Source organism: Hyaena hyaena, unplaced genomic scaffold, assembly GCF_003009895.1.
Source record: "Hyaena hyaena isolate Hyena2069 unplaced genomic scaffold, ASM300989v1 scaffold_38, whole genome shotgun sequence".
NCBI classification, from domain to species: domain Eukaryota; kingdom Metazoa; phylum Chordata; class Mammalia; order Carnivora; family Hyaenidae; genus Hyaena; species Hyaena hyaena.
The window spans coordinates 19,016-35,118 of NW_024080670.1; the positions used below are offsets into that span (position 1 = coordinate 19,016).

Below are 16,103 nucleotides of genomic sequence, written 5' to 3' on the forward strand. Positions count from 1 at the left end.
TTCTGTGTTGGCCTTAGATCTCCATCCCTAACCCAACATGCTCTGAGTCCTGGGAAACTGCTTTCTATTCCCTCAAGGCCCTTCTGAGCAGAGGGCAGCCCGGGGGCTGGCGGGACCGAGGACCTGGGATAAGAGCGTGGCCAAGCAGTGGACCCCGGTGTGGGGACCGAGGTCGAGACCCTCCTTGTTGGAGCCTCGGGTCCTCATTAGGAAGTGGTTCCAAAGGCAGAGCCTGGGCTGGGGTGAGGAGGCCGCAGGAGTGAACTGGGCACCAGGACGGGGGAGGTTAAACGGGGGACAGGGGGCCCCTGAGGTCCTCACATGCCCCTGGAGCCCGCGGGGCCCGCTCCTGTGCCCCTCTAGGGCCAGGGAGGGCTGCTGCCTTGACGACTTCCAGACACAGGTGTGTGTTTTGTTTTCTGGTTTTCCTGCCTGGAGCCGTCATGCCAGTGCCGACCACCAGGGGGCAGGCGTGTCCACTGTGCTCCGTGAAACCTCTGGAGCAGGGAGGGGACCCTCAGGGATCATGCTGGGAGTCCCCTGCCTCCCAACCACCTATACCTCTTATTAGTCGTCTGCATGTGCACAGTGTGAGCTGCTCAGAGGCAGGTAGGGGCTCCGAGAGCCTCTCTGGACTCAATCAGCTCCTGTGCCCCTCACCCTGAGCAAGGACTGTGTTGGGCCTTGGGGGCCATAGTCAAAGACCCCACGAGGACCCCGCCCTCAGGAGATCAAAGCCCAGAGGGGGAGATGGACCGAAGCACAAGAGCAAACCCGTGTGAAAGGAAAGAGCAAGCGCAGTGGGGAAATGAGGCCGGTGAAGGAGGGCAGACAGGACCCCGCGGGTGGGGTCTCACGGGCCTCCAGGGTGGCCCTGACGCTGGGACACAGAAGGAGTATAGCCCGTACTGCACGTCTGTAATCGGTGCTGCGGGGACGAGCAAACTGCGGAGAATAGGAGCGGAGAGGGTTTGTCCAGAGAAAAGCTGACAAGGAGCCAGCATGACTGAAGAGAGCTCAGGAGGGGAGGGGCAGGCCCAGACCCCGGCCTGGAGGGTGGGCTCGCTGTCTGTGCTGTGGGCCACACTCCCCTTCCTTGGACCACCTCACAGCGTCCGCACCAGCCTCCCGGCTCGGCTCGCCTGGAGCCCCGACCTCGCGGTCACCCAGGCGGCCAGGGCCGTGGCCTCAGCTGGGGCTCGACAGGGGCGGGGTCTGCCTCCAAGACCACGGCCGTGCACGTGCCAGTGGCAGCATTCATCTGGGCAATGGGTGGGAGCAGAGAGATATTCCAGAAGGAAGTGTCCTGTGGTCTGGATTGATTCAAGGCAGGGAGACTGAAGATGAGGATGATAATCGGGGCCTCTGCTCACATGCACTCCATTCTCACTGCCTAGGTCGCCTCCTGCACAGCCATCAGGTTCCTGGGGCTCTGCCTTGAACACTGGATTGGCTGCGCCCGGCCAGGGTAGCACTGGGGGGATGCTCCTGGGGGAGGGGTCACATTCATTTTTTGTTGCCGCTGTCACAAAGGACCACACACTGGGTGGCTCAGAACAACAGAAATGTATTCTCTGTCAGTTCTGAAGGCCAGAAGTCCAAAATCAGCAGGACTTTGAGTCGGCGGTGGCATGTTCTCTCTGAAAGCTCTAGGAGAGGATCCTTCCCACTTCTTCTAGCTTCTGGTGGTGCCAGCAAACCCGTACTGTCCCTTGGCTCATAGATGCATTGCCCCAAACTCTGCTTCCTCTTCACATGGCCTTCTCTGCGTCCTATGTCCGGTCTTCCCCTGTTTGAATGAGGACACCAGTTGTTTGATTAGGGCCCACCCTGATCCAGCGTGTCCTCATGTTAACCTGATGACATCTGCAAAGACCCTATTTCCCAAGTCAGGTTTATGCACAGGTGCTGGGTTAGGGCTTGAACATAGCTTTTTGGGGACACAGGTCAACCCACAACAAGAGGCATTGGAGTGATTTCCAACCCCCGCCTCCAACCCCCGAAGGTCACGTACCCAGGTGCCCATGGGGCTGCGGGGAGCAGTTGGTGTCTGGGGGGGGGTCTCTGGGACTCAGCCCCCCGCTTGTGGGTGAGGGGAGTCTGAGCGTGTGCTGTCAGGAACAGCAGGTGGCGCTGTGACCTTACCGCTGCCCTAGCAGGGCTTGGAGGCTTGGAGTGGTGCTAGAGTAGACAAAGATCTCACCTGTCAGTTGCCAAGAGACCACAGTCAACTGTAAACACAGCAGGAGCACTGTCATTTCAGGGGTGACACGCACCACGGAGGAAATCAAGCAAAGTGGGGCCCCAGTACAGTGACCCAGGGGCGCCTTGGACAGGAGGCCAGGGAACGTAGTACGAGCAGGCCTTCCCAGGTCAGGAGTTTGCGTTTCCTTCTACACCTGCCAGCCGAGCGGGCCCTTCTCAGCCGTTTTTCAAGGGCCCTGCAGCTATGATTATGCTCTGCGGCTTCCAGGCAGCTCACCTGTTACTGCAGGGCAGGGTGCAGGGCCACTGTCTGAGGAGCACACAGAAGGCAGCCATCTGGATGGGTGGGCTGTCAAGACTGAGGGGTCCCTGTCCCCAGAGACCCTGCCCTAAGGGGGGACAAGCGCTGCCTAGACCCCCCACCACTGCTCACCTGCTGGGGTTCCGACCTGTCTTCATACAAACTGAAGAGGGGGCTGTCTGGGGCTGAGGAACAGGGGCCCTAGACCCCCCACGGGAGAGGAGGCTCCTAGGGGGCATCAGTGAAATGAAGCGAAGTGCCCAGGGTGGCGCTGGCCCCAGAAGTGAGGCCACTTCTTACCATTCCCCCCCACAAACCCGGCTCTTTTGGATCCCACATGCCTGAGGCCGCTAGCCCTTGACAGTGGGTCACTCGCTGATTTCTACAAGAGATACCTACCCAAGGGCCCCCATGCATTGTGCCCGGGCTTCAATCTGAGAGGACGAGAGCGTAGAGAAGAAATACAGGAAAGGGGGTGTAGGGCAGACCGTAGATCCTAGGAGAAGACGTTGGGACCCCGGGGACCTGCACACCAGCCATGGGACTGTGCTCTGCAGAATAACTCCCAGAGCCTCCCACACTGCTGCCGGGTGCTGTGGACCTGGACAGCCGGCCTGTAGGCCTGTGGTGCCCACGTCCCTCCCCACCCCCCCACCCGGGCCTGGCGTTCTATGTCTCATCATATATGTAAAAGATAGGGGCCGCTGCCATCTTCATTTACAGCAGGGGAAACTAAGGCACTGGAGGGTGAATAGCCTCCCCAACTAGGTAGTGGCAGGGCTGGTGGGGACACACACCTACGTGCAGACACGCCTGGGAGGGGCCGGGCGAAGGTGCTGGGACCAAATTCCTTGCAATTGCAATGAGCTTCCAAAGTCTGGGCTGGGCAGGCCCCAAGGTGATGGTTAACAGTGGGAATGGAGACATAAACAGAGTTAATGAGCCCCTTCCTCCTCCCCCCTCCCCCCCCCCTTGCTCTAATGAAGGCCTTGGGCTCTGGGCTCTGCATTTTCTGTGTTCTGGGTGTTTGATCCTCAGATCCTTCACTTAGGGCCACTGCTGGATGTATCTCGGTGGGGGTTGGGGGAATGAGCTTAGGGAGCCTGGATGTCTCTCTCCAGGGCAGCCAAGCCAGGGTGAGGAGGTGGAAAAGAGAGGGCATCCCCCTAAAAATGACAAGCCCCAGAAGGAGGGAGAGTTCCCATGGTAACCGGGAGGGGTTGCTTGGCAACTACAGGCCCCCAAAATACTTGCCTGCAGGAAGGCTCAGGGCTGGGGCTTTCCGACAGCCTGTGTAGACGCTAGCTGTGGAGTCTGGTCCACACCCCCGCTCCACCCCCGCCCAGCAGCCCCCACCCTGGATCCTTCCTGAGGGAAACCCCAGTCTGTTCCTCCCTCCCCTGTAGCTCCACTCTGCAAGCAGGCCACTGTGTATCAGGCCGTTCCCCTAGCAACAGAGGCTATTTCCTGGATACCTGAGTGACAGTTGATGGTGGCACACTGTCAGAAAACGTAGGGTCAGAGAGGACCGTAGATGGGGCCAGGCGCCAGGCAGAGTAAGGGGAGCTGGGCTTGGTGCTCTGTACTTTGTACCCACTGCAGCGAGGAGTGACCTGGGCCTGGGGGCTGGGTGGCATGGTGGCAGGGCGAGGCGTGGCTGGGAGGGTGGGGTGGACAGAGCCCCTGGGATGGGGGACTGTGGTTTTGGTCTGGGCCAGCTGAGACCGACTGGCTCTGTGACCTTGGCATGTCCCATCTCGCCAGCCTCAGTTTCCCCATCTGTGGCCCCACTACCCCCGTGCCTGTGTTCACCATTCAGTGCATGAACACTGCCCTGTAAATCATGTCACCTACTGGGGCTTTGGGGTGGGACAGTGAGGGGCCTCTGTGCTTGCTCCTCCGCTGGCCTTGCGGCTTCCATCAGGGTGCTGGGGGGACACAGGCAGCCTCACAGTTAAGGCCATTGGCTTTGGAGGTGGACACCTGTGTCTCTATTGCAGCGCGGTGCTTATTACCGAACGTCCTAGAATGGGCACCAAACCCCTGAACCTTGCTCTTTCTCCAGCTGGGAGCAAAATGGGATGGAAGGAAGCCTGGCCCCGTGGGTTGTTAGGGCCTGCTTTCCTTCATGGGTGCTGGCCCTGTACCCAGCAGTGAGCGCACAGACCAGGGTGGTGTCCAGCAAGGAGGCAGCAAAGCCCCAGAGCCCCTGCCTTGCCTTGAAATGTTGGAGAAAGGGCCTCTGGGAGCCAGGCTGCCCTGGGATGGGGCAGAGATTTTGGAGTTGGGAGGGGTGTCAGGCCCCGGTACCCCCAGGTGTTCTCCCTGGGGAGGGCAGTGATGGGTGGTCTTGTCAGTGCGGGGATTCTAGTCTGACCTTGACACACACACACACACACACACACACACACACACACACACCCGAGGGCAGTGATGGGTGGTCTTGTCGGTGCGGGGATTCTAGTCTGACCTTGACACACACACACGCCCGCCCGCCCGCAGCCTCCCAGACCCCGTCTGTCAAAAGGGGAGGGGGCGTGCCCACCTCCAGCGTTGGGAGGAGGCATGGTGGCCTAGTCTGCTCGGTGCCGGTGCCGTTAGGCTGGGGGCGCTCCGGTGGCTCCAGCGCCGCGCCGCGCCTCTGCCCGCCATGCCCCGCCGCCCCTCACTCGTGCGCGGCGGGAGGAGGGGGCGGGGCGAGGGCGGCGCAGACAATGGCCCGGGCCCGGGTGGCGACGACGGTGCCCGGAGCGGGGCGGGACGCTGCGGGCCGGGCACCCGGCGACAGCGGGCGGCGCGCTCCTGCCCTCGGCCCCAGGCGGGGTGCGGCCGCTGCCCGCGTTCATGCTGGTGGTCCCGCCGAGCGTGCGGGCGGACGAGGTGAGCCCCAGCCCCGCGAGCTGCCGGGGGAGGAGGGGCAGGCGCCGCAAGGTGGCGGGAGCGCTCTCCACCTGAGGACTGAGGGGGGCGCGCTCCCCCCCCATTCCAGGTTGGGACCGGGGTGGGTTCCCTTGGCGAAGGCACAAGGCATCTTGGACACCACCTGAGGTTCCAAGTGCGCCCACCGGACCTGTGGGGTGCGTGCCGGGGTGGGGAGGGCGTGGCCCGGGCCGGCGAGGGGCTGAGTCCAGAAACCTGCCCCGCCCCCCGCCCTTCTTGGGATCCTGACGGGCAGGCACCGGCCTTCCTTCCAGGATCTCCTTTCCCAGTAGCTGCCGGTCAAAACTGGAAGGGGGAGAGTATGTGGGGAGGACCCGGGTGTGGGGGCCCTGGGGGCTGCCGCCACCTGAGCCGAATTTCTGTCCGATTCGTGCTCCACCCAATGCGGCTGGCTGGGCTGAGGCGGAAGGAGCCCAGCCCTGATGATCTCTGTCCTCTGCTCTCCACTTGCTGGAGATCAAGGCCGTCTGGAGGTCAGGGGGGAGAGGGAAGTCAGGGAAGCCATGGTGGGAACCCGGCTGGGGCTTGCTGGACCCCCTTAACCCCTCTGTGCCTCCTCATCACCTGTGGATGTCAAGGTGTGTGAATGTTCCTGGAGGGGGTGGCGGGTCTGGGCACCAGCAAGCCCTCCGCAGGTGGCAGGAGAGGACTCTCCCCTTCAAAGAAGGCGGATGGGGCATGGACCACCAGCTGTGAGGGCAGGTGGCGTTGACTGTCCTCGGAGAGCTGGGGGCCAGCCCTGAGACGAATGCACATGCTTTGCTAGATTGGGAAACTGAGGCCCAGAGAAGTGGAGTAGATCGCCCAGGCCCTAGGGCAAGCCCCACCTGAGGCTGAGCTCTACCTGGAATCCCCATCTCCCCTGAGGCCAGAATTCTAGGTCCCCAACCCCCCCACCCGGTATGCTGACCAGGAAGTTGCCTGGGGATGCCCTTTGGCCCTCTAGTCGCTCTGGGTTGAAAAGGGTGAGGCAGTCCACCTGGGTGGCCAGAGAGGTGGCAGCCGTGGGCTCCAGAGAGAGGGGAGCAGAAAGGCCGGCGGGCAGTGCCCTGTGCGGAAGGGCCGAGCTGGCAGCCTGGGCCCCGCTGGCGCCGGGGATTGCTGTTCTTCACTGTGTCGAGGAGTTACCTTCGTAGCCCCGTGGGGCCAGGAGGTCCTCGCACAGAGCACGTGCCTCCTTCCCTAGTCCCCAGCCCTGCGAAGAGCAGGCATAGGGCGGGCCCTGAGGGCGCATGCCCACTGGCTCTGGGGACACAGGGCGGCCATCGCTGTCTGGCAGATGTGCAGGGGCCGGGGGTTCTGGGGTTGTGTGTGCAGCTCCCGCACCTGCGTGTGGGAGGGTGCGTGTGCGGTCCTCGGGAGGAAGGAGCGCGGTGCCTTTGGGTGACCGCACGTCGGAGTGAACACGTAGCCACGAGCCCCGTTGTGTGCCACCGGTGTGTGTAACGAGCCCAGCAGTGGCTGAGTGAGCACACGCGTGAAGGGACTCCTGTGGTTCGAGTGGAAGCACATGACTGGTTACAGGGGTGCCTGTGTGGCGTGAGAGTTCACACGTGTGTCTGCATGTCTGCACCTTGCCTGTTCAAAGCGCCGGACCCAGGTCTTGACCATGAGGAGGCCTGAGGGTTCCTACCCCCTCAACTTCTCAGTGTCGGTTTCTCATCTTTTTGGTGGTTTTTTTGTTTTGTTTTGTTTTTTTTAGTTTATGTATTTTGAGAGACAGGGGGCGGGGGAAGAGGATCCCGAGCAGGCTCGGTGCTGCCAGTGCAGAGCGCCATACGGGGCTCGGTCTCACCAACCGCGAGATCATGAGCTGAGCTGGAATCAAGAGTCGGACGCTTATCCGACTGAGCCACCCAGGCACCCCAGGTGTCCCATCTGTTAAAGGGGCTAATAAATGTACAGAAGCTTACAAGGTTGGGGTGGCTTTAAAGCGCTTGGCACTGCGCCTGGCGCTCGGCACTGTGCCTGGCACACAGAGCCGCTCTACTGCCTGCTGGCGGCTGGAGATCTGCACTGTTCTTGGCGGGTCCCTGGCAGGGGGGTCCACCCGCTGCCTTGCAGAGCTCAGCATATGTCCCTTGTATGAGCAGGTGGAGGCAGGGAAGAGAGGTCCTGGAACCCTGCCAAGGAGGAAAAACCAAGGAAGGAGCCGAGTCCTGGGATTGGCAGAGGGACCGTGGGTGGCAGGAGGAGGCTGTGTCCCTGAAACATCAGCCCCAAGGCCCTGGGAACCCAAGGCATTGCCCCCATCTTCTCCCGCCCCCTCCCTGCCTGGGGAAACCGCCTTGCCGGAAGACTGTGGGAAAGAGGGTGGCAGGCACCGCCCCACCGACTCCCGGCAGCCAGCTGGAGCCCCAGGTCCCTTCCAGAAGCTAGGGCAGCTCAGGAGGCCCCCCCTCTGAAGGGGTAGCCCTGCTTCCCAGGCCCTGGACCCCCGCATGCGGGCAGCAGGCGGGTGGTGGCACCGGGCACACAGTGTCCCTGGCACTGCGGGCAGACTCCTCACCACAACGGCCCGTTTGTCCCAACTCCTCTGGCCCTGAGGCCCCAAGTGACCAGGCCCCTGCTGGGCATAGGGGCCTGACTGTGGGCTCAGCTCCCCCCTGCACACCCAGCCTTTAGCAAGCCCTGCCCGTACTTCAGGGAGGGGCTCCTTAGCACAGCAGCGCGACCTCTACTTACCCGATGAGCGGAGACCCATTCCCCAAGAATTATTGCGCTGGGAATTTCAAAAGGAGAAAAAAAAAACCCAGGTTGAAGCCGAGCTGAGTCGACTGCCTGCCTCCCCAACCTGACATCCCACGGCAGGCAGGCTTCTGGGAACCTCCAGGCTCCTGCTTCCCAGAAAGCCTGGCTTACCTCCAGCCTCAGTCTCTGGAAGGCACTACAATGACAGGCTGGCAGAGAGGGCCTTGCCCTTCCTGTGCCCTTCCTCTTTGCCATCCCCCGGGCTCCTCTCCAGCCTTGCCGGGCTCCTCCAGAAAGCGTTTCTGGTGGTCTCCCCACAAGGACCTCCGTGGCCCTGAGCTCTGAGTATTTTCCAGTCCAGGAACTTGAACCTGGAGAGACCGTCTGGACCATCCCGGTATTTGTTGAGAGCCCACCATGTGTCTGTCCCTGCCCTCCTGGAGCTTATGCCCCTTCCAGTTTTAAAAAGACAGAAGAAATCGAGCGCCTGGGGAGCTCAGTCAGTTAAGCATCCAAGCTCAGGTCATGATCTTGCACTTCGTGAGTGCAAGCCTCGCGTCGGGCTCTGTGCTGACAGTTTGGAGCCTGGAGCTGCTTCAGATTCTGTGTGTGTGTGTGTCTCTCTCTCTGCCGCTCCCCCACCCACTCTCTGTCTCTTCTCTCCAAAACAAGCAAACAAACAAACAAATAAATAAATAAAGCATTAAAAAGAGGTAAGAGCTGAAAAAACACACTTAGAACGCGCAGTGCGTTTCTGGCCCCCGCGGCGGTAGTGCGTGCATACGTGAGTGGTAAGGTCACCTGCCTACCCACTAGTGGTTATGAGAATGCACTATGGGCCGGGCATCGTTCTGGGTACTTGGGTATGAAGAACTCAGAGCCCAGTGGCCGAGTTAGGGGTGCGGTATGAAGCCATCCCCCCAGGGGGTGAATTGTTTTACTAATCCTTTCCTTGAGTCTCGCCCACTGGGTACTTGCTGGCTTGCCCACCCTATGGAAGGCTCTAGTACACTCACCCCCTCTTACCCTCTTCTGATGTTTCTTCTATGGCACACCCATCTGTCTAACACGTATTTCACTTCTCATACCCCCGACCAGAGGGTGACTTTGACCTGTTTGGTTCCCTGGTGTGCCGCTGGCGTTTGCCCAGGGCCCGAACCCTGGCAGGTCCTCTAGATTCTCCAGAGCTGGTCTGTGATGGTGTGCCACAGGCTGTTGCTGGTCCTCGGGGACGTGGGATAAATTGAACTTGTTTAGAGACTTTTATGCCGGTTGGAGTTTGCTAGGAGGACTTTCTACTGCATTTTGCAAAGTATCAGCTGTCCCTGACTTAGCATGTCCTAGGCTACCTTGGGGTAATGTTGTTTTGACCACGTGGCCTATGCCAGGCCCTCTCCTAAGTGCTTCCATCCATTGGAGGCTGAGGCCAACCCCATGTGTGGGGCCGGACAAGTCTCAGCAAGTGACACGCTGGGGGTTTGAACCTGGATTCCGTCTACCCAGAGCCCCCAGCCCGTAGCTGCCGCTCTAAGCCTTAAAGTTAGACGTTGGGCTCATTGTCAAGATGGGCACAAGGGGCAGGGGGGTCTGTCCTCAGCTGCCATGAGAGGGGGTCCTGTGGTCCCCTTGGCAGTGCCGGACCCTGCTAGGCAGGAAGCCAGCAGCAGCAGCTGGGGCAGGGCCCGGATTCTCGGATCCTCAGCTTCTTGGCAACCTGTGTGACTCAGTGGGCTGGTATAAAGGGCAGGCGGGCAGCCAGCCAGCACAGGGGAGCCCTGGGCGGTGGGTGAATCAGCAGCTGGAGAGGTCCACCAACCTACCGCTGGGTTGCTGTTCTGTGTGGGGCGGGGCCAAGCCTCAGCTGCCAAGCTAACGAGCCCTTCCTTGCCTTTCTCCCTCCCAGCTCTGCTCCACCACCATCCCAGGGGATTCCCGGGTCTCCCCAGCCTGGAGCAGGGGAAAGGGCCTCCCCATTTGGGTCCATGGCCTTCCTCTGGCTCCTCTCAGCCTTTCTATAAAGGAGGGGTCTTCTGCCCACAGAAGGGCCCCAGGAGGATAGAATCAGCCTCAAATCCAGACTGCTGTGTGACTTTGAATTTGATGGGTCTCCAAGCTTCTGTCCCCAGGCTCACCTGTAAATCTGCTTCACAGAGGGGTGATGTGTTGTATCCACACGGGCGCATCAGTGAATGGTAGAAACATCGGGGTAGGGGGTGGTGTCATTGACTCCAGCTTAGTCACTGGGTTGGGGGGCAGAGGGGACAGGGGAAATTGAAGTCAGAATCCCAAGCTGGGCCTCATACAGGGAACAGACCACCCACCTGCTGACAGGGACCCAACAGCCTCACGTGTGGTCTTTGACCCGGCACAGAGTGGAGGAAGTGGAGCAGCCTTGGGGGCCAGACAGGCCAGGGTGTATACCTGGCCTTAGAAGTGACCGGCCGTGCATCCCTGGGCAAGCTGTTTGCCCTCTCTGGGCCTTGATCTTCTCAGTTGTACAGCAGAGACGATCTCTGTGGCTGCATCTGTTTCACAGATACTGCGTGGAAAAGTCCTTTGTCCCCAGAGAGGAGCGAGGAGCGCCAAAGGCGGGGCCAGGCTGTGCCCTGGGTGCCGAGGAGGAGGCTTCAGGGCCGCTTCTGCCTCCAAGGCTTCTAAGTGCAGGCAAGCCTTTGCCTTTGGCTGCAGGGCGGAGGGTGTTTGCAGGGCTGGGCCCTGGGCCTCTCTCAGAGCTGAAGAGTGAGGGGAAGCCAGAGGAGACGCGCCCTGGTTCTAAGCCCTTTTCCTGGCCTGAGGACTGGTCCCTCACGTGCAAGGCTGCAGTGTCACCTGACCTAACAGTCTGGCAGTGGCCCTGACCTAGCAATTTGGCAGTGACCGTGTGATGATGGGGCTGCTAGGTTCCCGGAGCTGAGGCGGGAAGGGGAACCGGGCTGTCCCGCGTCCCCAGCAGGACCCCGAGTCAGGTCAGGAGGCTGCCCGAAAGAGGAGCCAAAGCCAGCCAGGCCTCTCCTATCTGCTTCCGGGACAGGATGTTATGCCGAGTAAACAGCTTTGAGTAGAGTCACCGCTCACTCGGGCTCTGAGTCACAGCTCCTAGCGACAGCCACACATGTTTATAAACAGTGTGCTGTGCACCCACCAGGGCCTGCCCCCAGGAGCCGCAGAGGGTGAGAGGATCCCCCCACTGCAGATGTGGGATGCAGCAGGGGCCCACCCAGGAATCCCTCCCCTGCTGAAGGGCTTAGGTCTGGGTGGCGGGGGGCGCGGGCGCATCTGTGCATGCATGTGTGGTGGGGAGGAGGTTTTTGCTATGCCTGGGCTTGTGTGTGGCCGGCCAGGTGCGTTAACCCAGAGCCATCTGGTGTGGTGGGCAGACTGCAGGACTGTCAGCGGGTCACGACCTCGGGTCCGGGGACAAGCCTCTCAGGCTGGCGTGAGCGTCCCCTGGTGCCGAGTTCACGCAGAGCTCCTTGCACAGTGGGTGTACATAGGAAATGTTTGTGTGTGCTTCAGTCCTCAGGAGGCCCAGCCCCCGGAGGTGGCATGCGGTGGGAATGCAGGTGGAGCACCCCTAACTGTCCCCAGCCCCCAGAGCCCAGGCTCTGCACGGTCTTTCGTTCCAGGCAGTGACAGTGATATGGCACGCCATGTGGGGACACCAGACTGGCAGCGAACAAAGGCGCCTCTGCTCTCCCCCTCCCGGATGGGAGGAGGGGTGGATGCGCCCTGCCCCTCCCCTCCCCTGCCCCGCCTCCACGGGGCTCCCGCTCTTCTGGCCTGCAGCTGGTCTCCCCGCCTGGGCCTCCCCGGTGAGCCCTGCCCTGGCGGCCTTCCTCTGAAAGCAGTAGCCCAAGACCTCGGGGCCGGGGGGGGGGGGTGCTGGAGAAGACCACGGGGAGCCTTGTGCGACACTCAGGAGCTGTGGAAGGGAGATGTGGTGCCTTGCCAGGGGCCTGGTACTTGAGAAGGGATCAGTAAATGCCTGTGGGATACACAGATACACGTGACAGGGCAGCCGGGTACCCCAGGCGTTCCCACCCTCCACCCCCACTTCCTCCAAGGGCCTCTTGAAGCCCTCCCCCAACCTCACCCCAAACACGGTCGCCCAGGTGGAAGCACTTTCCCATCCACTGACTCCTTCCCCTGCACTGGGAGGAGGAGGCCAAACCTGGGGAAAGGCTGTCCCCACCCCCTCATTTTAGCTAACGCCCCCAAAGGGTCAGGAGAGCTTGCTGGTATGCATGGAGGGCAGCCAGGCTGCAGCCCGCAGCCCGGGGCTGAGCGGCCGAGGTCCTGGACGGCCTGCACCCCCCAGCGCCATCTCCCTCCCTGGAGCTCTGCTGACCCCTGCCTCCCCCGGCAGCCTGCTGTGCCAGGCCAGCCTCGGAGCGGGGGACCTGGGCCTGATGCCTCTGCCAGCCCCCCCTCCCCGGGCCTGTTTGCTGCTTGCAGACAACAGGCATCTCTGGGTTACCCACCGGGATCCAGTTGCGGGGCCCCTGCTGGCACTGGACAAACCACATCGCCATGTGGAGCTTTGGCCCTTGGACATGGGAGCCGGGCAACAGTACCCGCCAGCATCCGTTGAGTGTTTATTACGTGCCAGGCGCTGGAGCAGGGTTGCGCCTGGGAGACGGTCGGAATGCCCGTGCCGCGGGTGCCGGCCACCTGCTGGGGCCCTTACTGAATCCTCGGGCACCTTCGTGCCGCTTTTATAGATGAGGAAACTCAGGCAGTAAGTGACGCTAAGTCATAGGCCCAGGGTCTCAGCGCTGGCTGATTCGGAGCCAGGTTGCCTCTGCTGTTTCTCAAAGGTCATGGTTAATTTAAGCATCACCATGCAGGAGGCTGTGGTAGCTACTAGGACCATGAGCAGGGGCTGCCTGGGTGGAGGTGAGCACAGGGAGGTGGCCGGGGGCAGGGAGAATGTGGGATTCTCTTGTGGGAGGAACTGAAGCCGCTAGAGGAATTTGGGGAGGTGGTCTCTGGCTGTGGGCACGAGGGTGCCATGGAGGCACATTCCACCTGAAACTTCAGCTCCGTTTCTCTGATGCCCACCAGCCTCTCACCCCTGGATGCCCACATCCCCAGGGATTCCTTTTTTTTTTTTTTTTAATGTTTACTTATTATTTTGGGGAGAGTGAGAGAGAGACAGAGTGCAAGCAGGGGAGCGGCAGAGAGAGAGAGGGAAACAGAATCCGAAGCAGGCTCCAGGCTCCGAGCTGTCAGCACAGAGCCCGATGCGGGGCTTCAGCCCACGAACCGCGAGATCATGACCCGAGCCGAAGTCAGACATGTAACCGACTGAGCCCCTCAGGCACCTCAACAGATTGCTTTTTTAATTTTTTAAAAATTTTTTATTAAAAATAATTTTTAAAATGTTTTATTTATTTCTGAGACAGACAGCATGAGCAGGGGAGGGTCAGAGAGAGAAGGAGACACAGAATCTGAAACAGGCTCCAGGCTCTGAGCTGTCAGCACAGAGCCCGACGTGGGGCTCGAACCCATGAACCGTGAGATCATGACCTGAGCCGAAGTCGGCCGCTTTGCCGACCGAGCCACCCAGGTGCCCCTGCCCCAACGGATTCCTAACTTGTGCTCACGTAGATTCTTTTTCCCATGAAAGACATTTTCCTCTGGAGCCCAGCAATGAGAATTCAAGGTCAAGAGATGCAGTGGAGCCAGCGGTTGGGAGGGTTCAAGGTAGAAAACCTCTGTGTCTGCCCCTCCCACCCCCACATCCATAACAGATCAGGAAACTGTGGCTCAAAAACTGTGGGGCCTCCCAGGTCCCACAGGGAGGCAGCGCTAGGTGGGGTAGGAACCAGGTCTCAGCTCCTGGGCTCCCAGCAGCCTGCTCAGCTGGGTCCCCTGTGCCCCACAAAGCCACCGGAAGAGGATGTGAAACTCAGAGAGGCAGAGCGAGGGCTGGTGTGGCTCTGTGTCAAGGCAGCATCCTGGGCCCCCGCCACCCCGCCACAGCCAGGGGACCTGATGTGCCTGCAGGCCGGCTCCAGAGCCCCTGTGCAACCTTCTCTGCTCCCAGCCCCGGTCGCCCCCCGGCAGCCAGGGCCAGGATGTGCACCCCGCCAGGGTCCCAGGAGGGTAAGGAAGCAGCCTGGCCTCTCGACCTCTGTCTTTGCGCTGAGACTTCAGGGTTTGGGAATCTGGGCTCCGAGCACTGATGGGAGGAACATCTGTGGGCTGTGTGGAGCTGCAGAGAGACACAAGTCCTGGATTCTCCCTGTGAGATCTTGGGCAAGCCCCTGCTCCCCGGGCCTTGGTTTTCCCATCCGTCAAATGGGTGTATGGAACTCGTTCAGTGGTTTCCAATGTCTGGTTTGCCGCAAAATGAGAAAAATGGGCACAGGGTTGTGAGCTTTTCTTAAAGCCAGATGCGTTCATTTATCAACTCCCCTCTTTCTGATGCTATGTCCTAGTTATTTTCAGTGGTGTCTTTTTTGGAATGCCGCTAATGATGGTGTGTGTGTGTGTGTGTGTGTGTGTGTGTGTGTGTTTTGTGCTGCTTGGCAAAATAAATAGTTGGCAACCCTCGGTTAGTCTTGCAGTTGAAAATGAAGTCCTGTAGGGGTGCCTGGGGGGCTCAGTTGGTTGAGTATCCGACTTCAGCTCAGGTCATGATTTCATGGTTTCTGGGTTCGAGCCCCGCGTCGGGCTCTGTGCTGACAGCTCGGAGCCTGGAGCCTGCTTCAGGTCCTCTGTCTCCCTCTCTCCGCTGCTCCTCCGCTCGCACTCTGTCTCTCTCTCTCTCAAAAACAAACACTAAGGTGAAGTCTTGTATCTGGGGGCCACGGCCGAGGAGTTTGAGGGCAGGAGGCAGGGAAGGCTCCAGAAATGAGGCGGTCGCTGTGAGTAAGAGGGTATGTCCCGTGCCCCCTCCAACACTGCCTAGCCGGGCTCACACCTGCCTGGTGGCCTGCTGGCTGAGCTCTGTTTTGATCTCTGTGACTTACCCCTGCCACCGTTCTAACTCTGGGGAATGGGAATGGGGCCCGGGATATTGGAGGGGACAGCGGGGCCCAGCCAAGAGGAGCTGATCTGGCTGGGGCTGCTCACACAGCCTCAGCTGGCCCGTGGCCTGGGACAAGTGGGAATTCCTGGCCCTGCCCATCATGGGAGCAGGTATGACAGCCATGCAGGTGACACCAGACCTAGGCACTCGGGCGCTTGACTCCACCAGGGCAGCCAGGCAGCCAGGCAGACTGGCAGAGGGCCTCCTTGGGAGCCCACCCCTTGCCTGGCTCCCGTGCCGCCATGGCCCGGGAAGCCAGGCCCACTGTGCCCAGGGTGAGGAAGGGCTGGGTGTTCTTTGCCTGTGTCTCCGTGGTGACTGCCAGGCGCTGGGCCCTCGCCCGCCGCGACACTCTCCGAAGCCCCACACCCTGGCCGCCGCCTGTGCCAGCACCAGCCACCGAGGTGAGTTTCCAGGGTGACCGGGGCTGCCGCCGGGAGGCCGGGTGGGTCACCGCCAGGGCCCGCTGTCCCCGGAGGTGGTACCGCCACCCTTCCCTCAGAACTTGTTGAAGGAGTCTGGCTGGAAGCCAGCGGGCGTCTCTATCCCCCGCCCCCCCGCATCTGAGGGGAGGGGGCGCACTGGGCGGTGCATCCCCCCGGCCCGGCCTGTCCACCTACACCCTGCCTGGGCGGCCGCGGCCGGTAGCCATGGCTTCTCCTAGCGTCTCTTGTTCCTGTTGTGCTTCTCAGGTTACCAAGGGCTTCTGTGCATTGTTTTATCATCCGTTCTCCTGAGAGCCAGGTGGTGGCATTATTATTATCACCCCATCCTACGGATGGAGAAACTGAGGCCAGGACGGCACAGGGCAGGGACTTGAACACAGATCTAGGCTCCAGATCTTAAGAGAGAGTTTCCCAAACCTACAGGGCTCCCCCTCGGCCGTGGGTGGGCAGTGCGCCTCAGGCACTGGCTCCGCGAGAGCTGGGA

The 16,103-nt window shown here is 61.0% G+C and overlaps 1 protein-coding gene across 1 annotated transcript in view; it reads left to right on the top strand.

The window, feature by feature from the left end:
* Nucleotides 1-5,334: 5,334 nt before the first annotated feature.
* The window catches only part of RALGDS (ral guanine nucleotide dissociation stimulator), a 38,896-nt gene continuing 28,127 nt past the window's right edge, over nucleotides 5,335-16,103 (top strand). Inside the window, exon 1 of the mRNA XM_039229594.1 lies at nucleotides 5,335-5,386. Coding sequence (XP_039085525.1) covers nucleotides 5,351-5,386 — 36 coding nt within the window. The 5' untranslated portion in view covers nucleotides 5,335-5,350. The remainder of the gene's footprint in view (nucleotides 5,387-16,103) is intronic.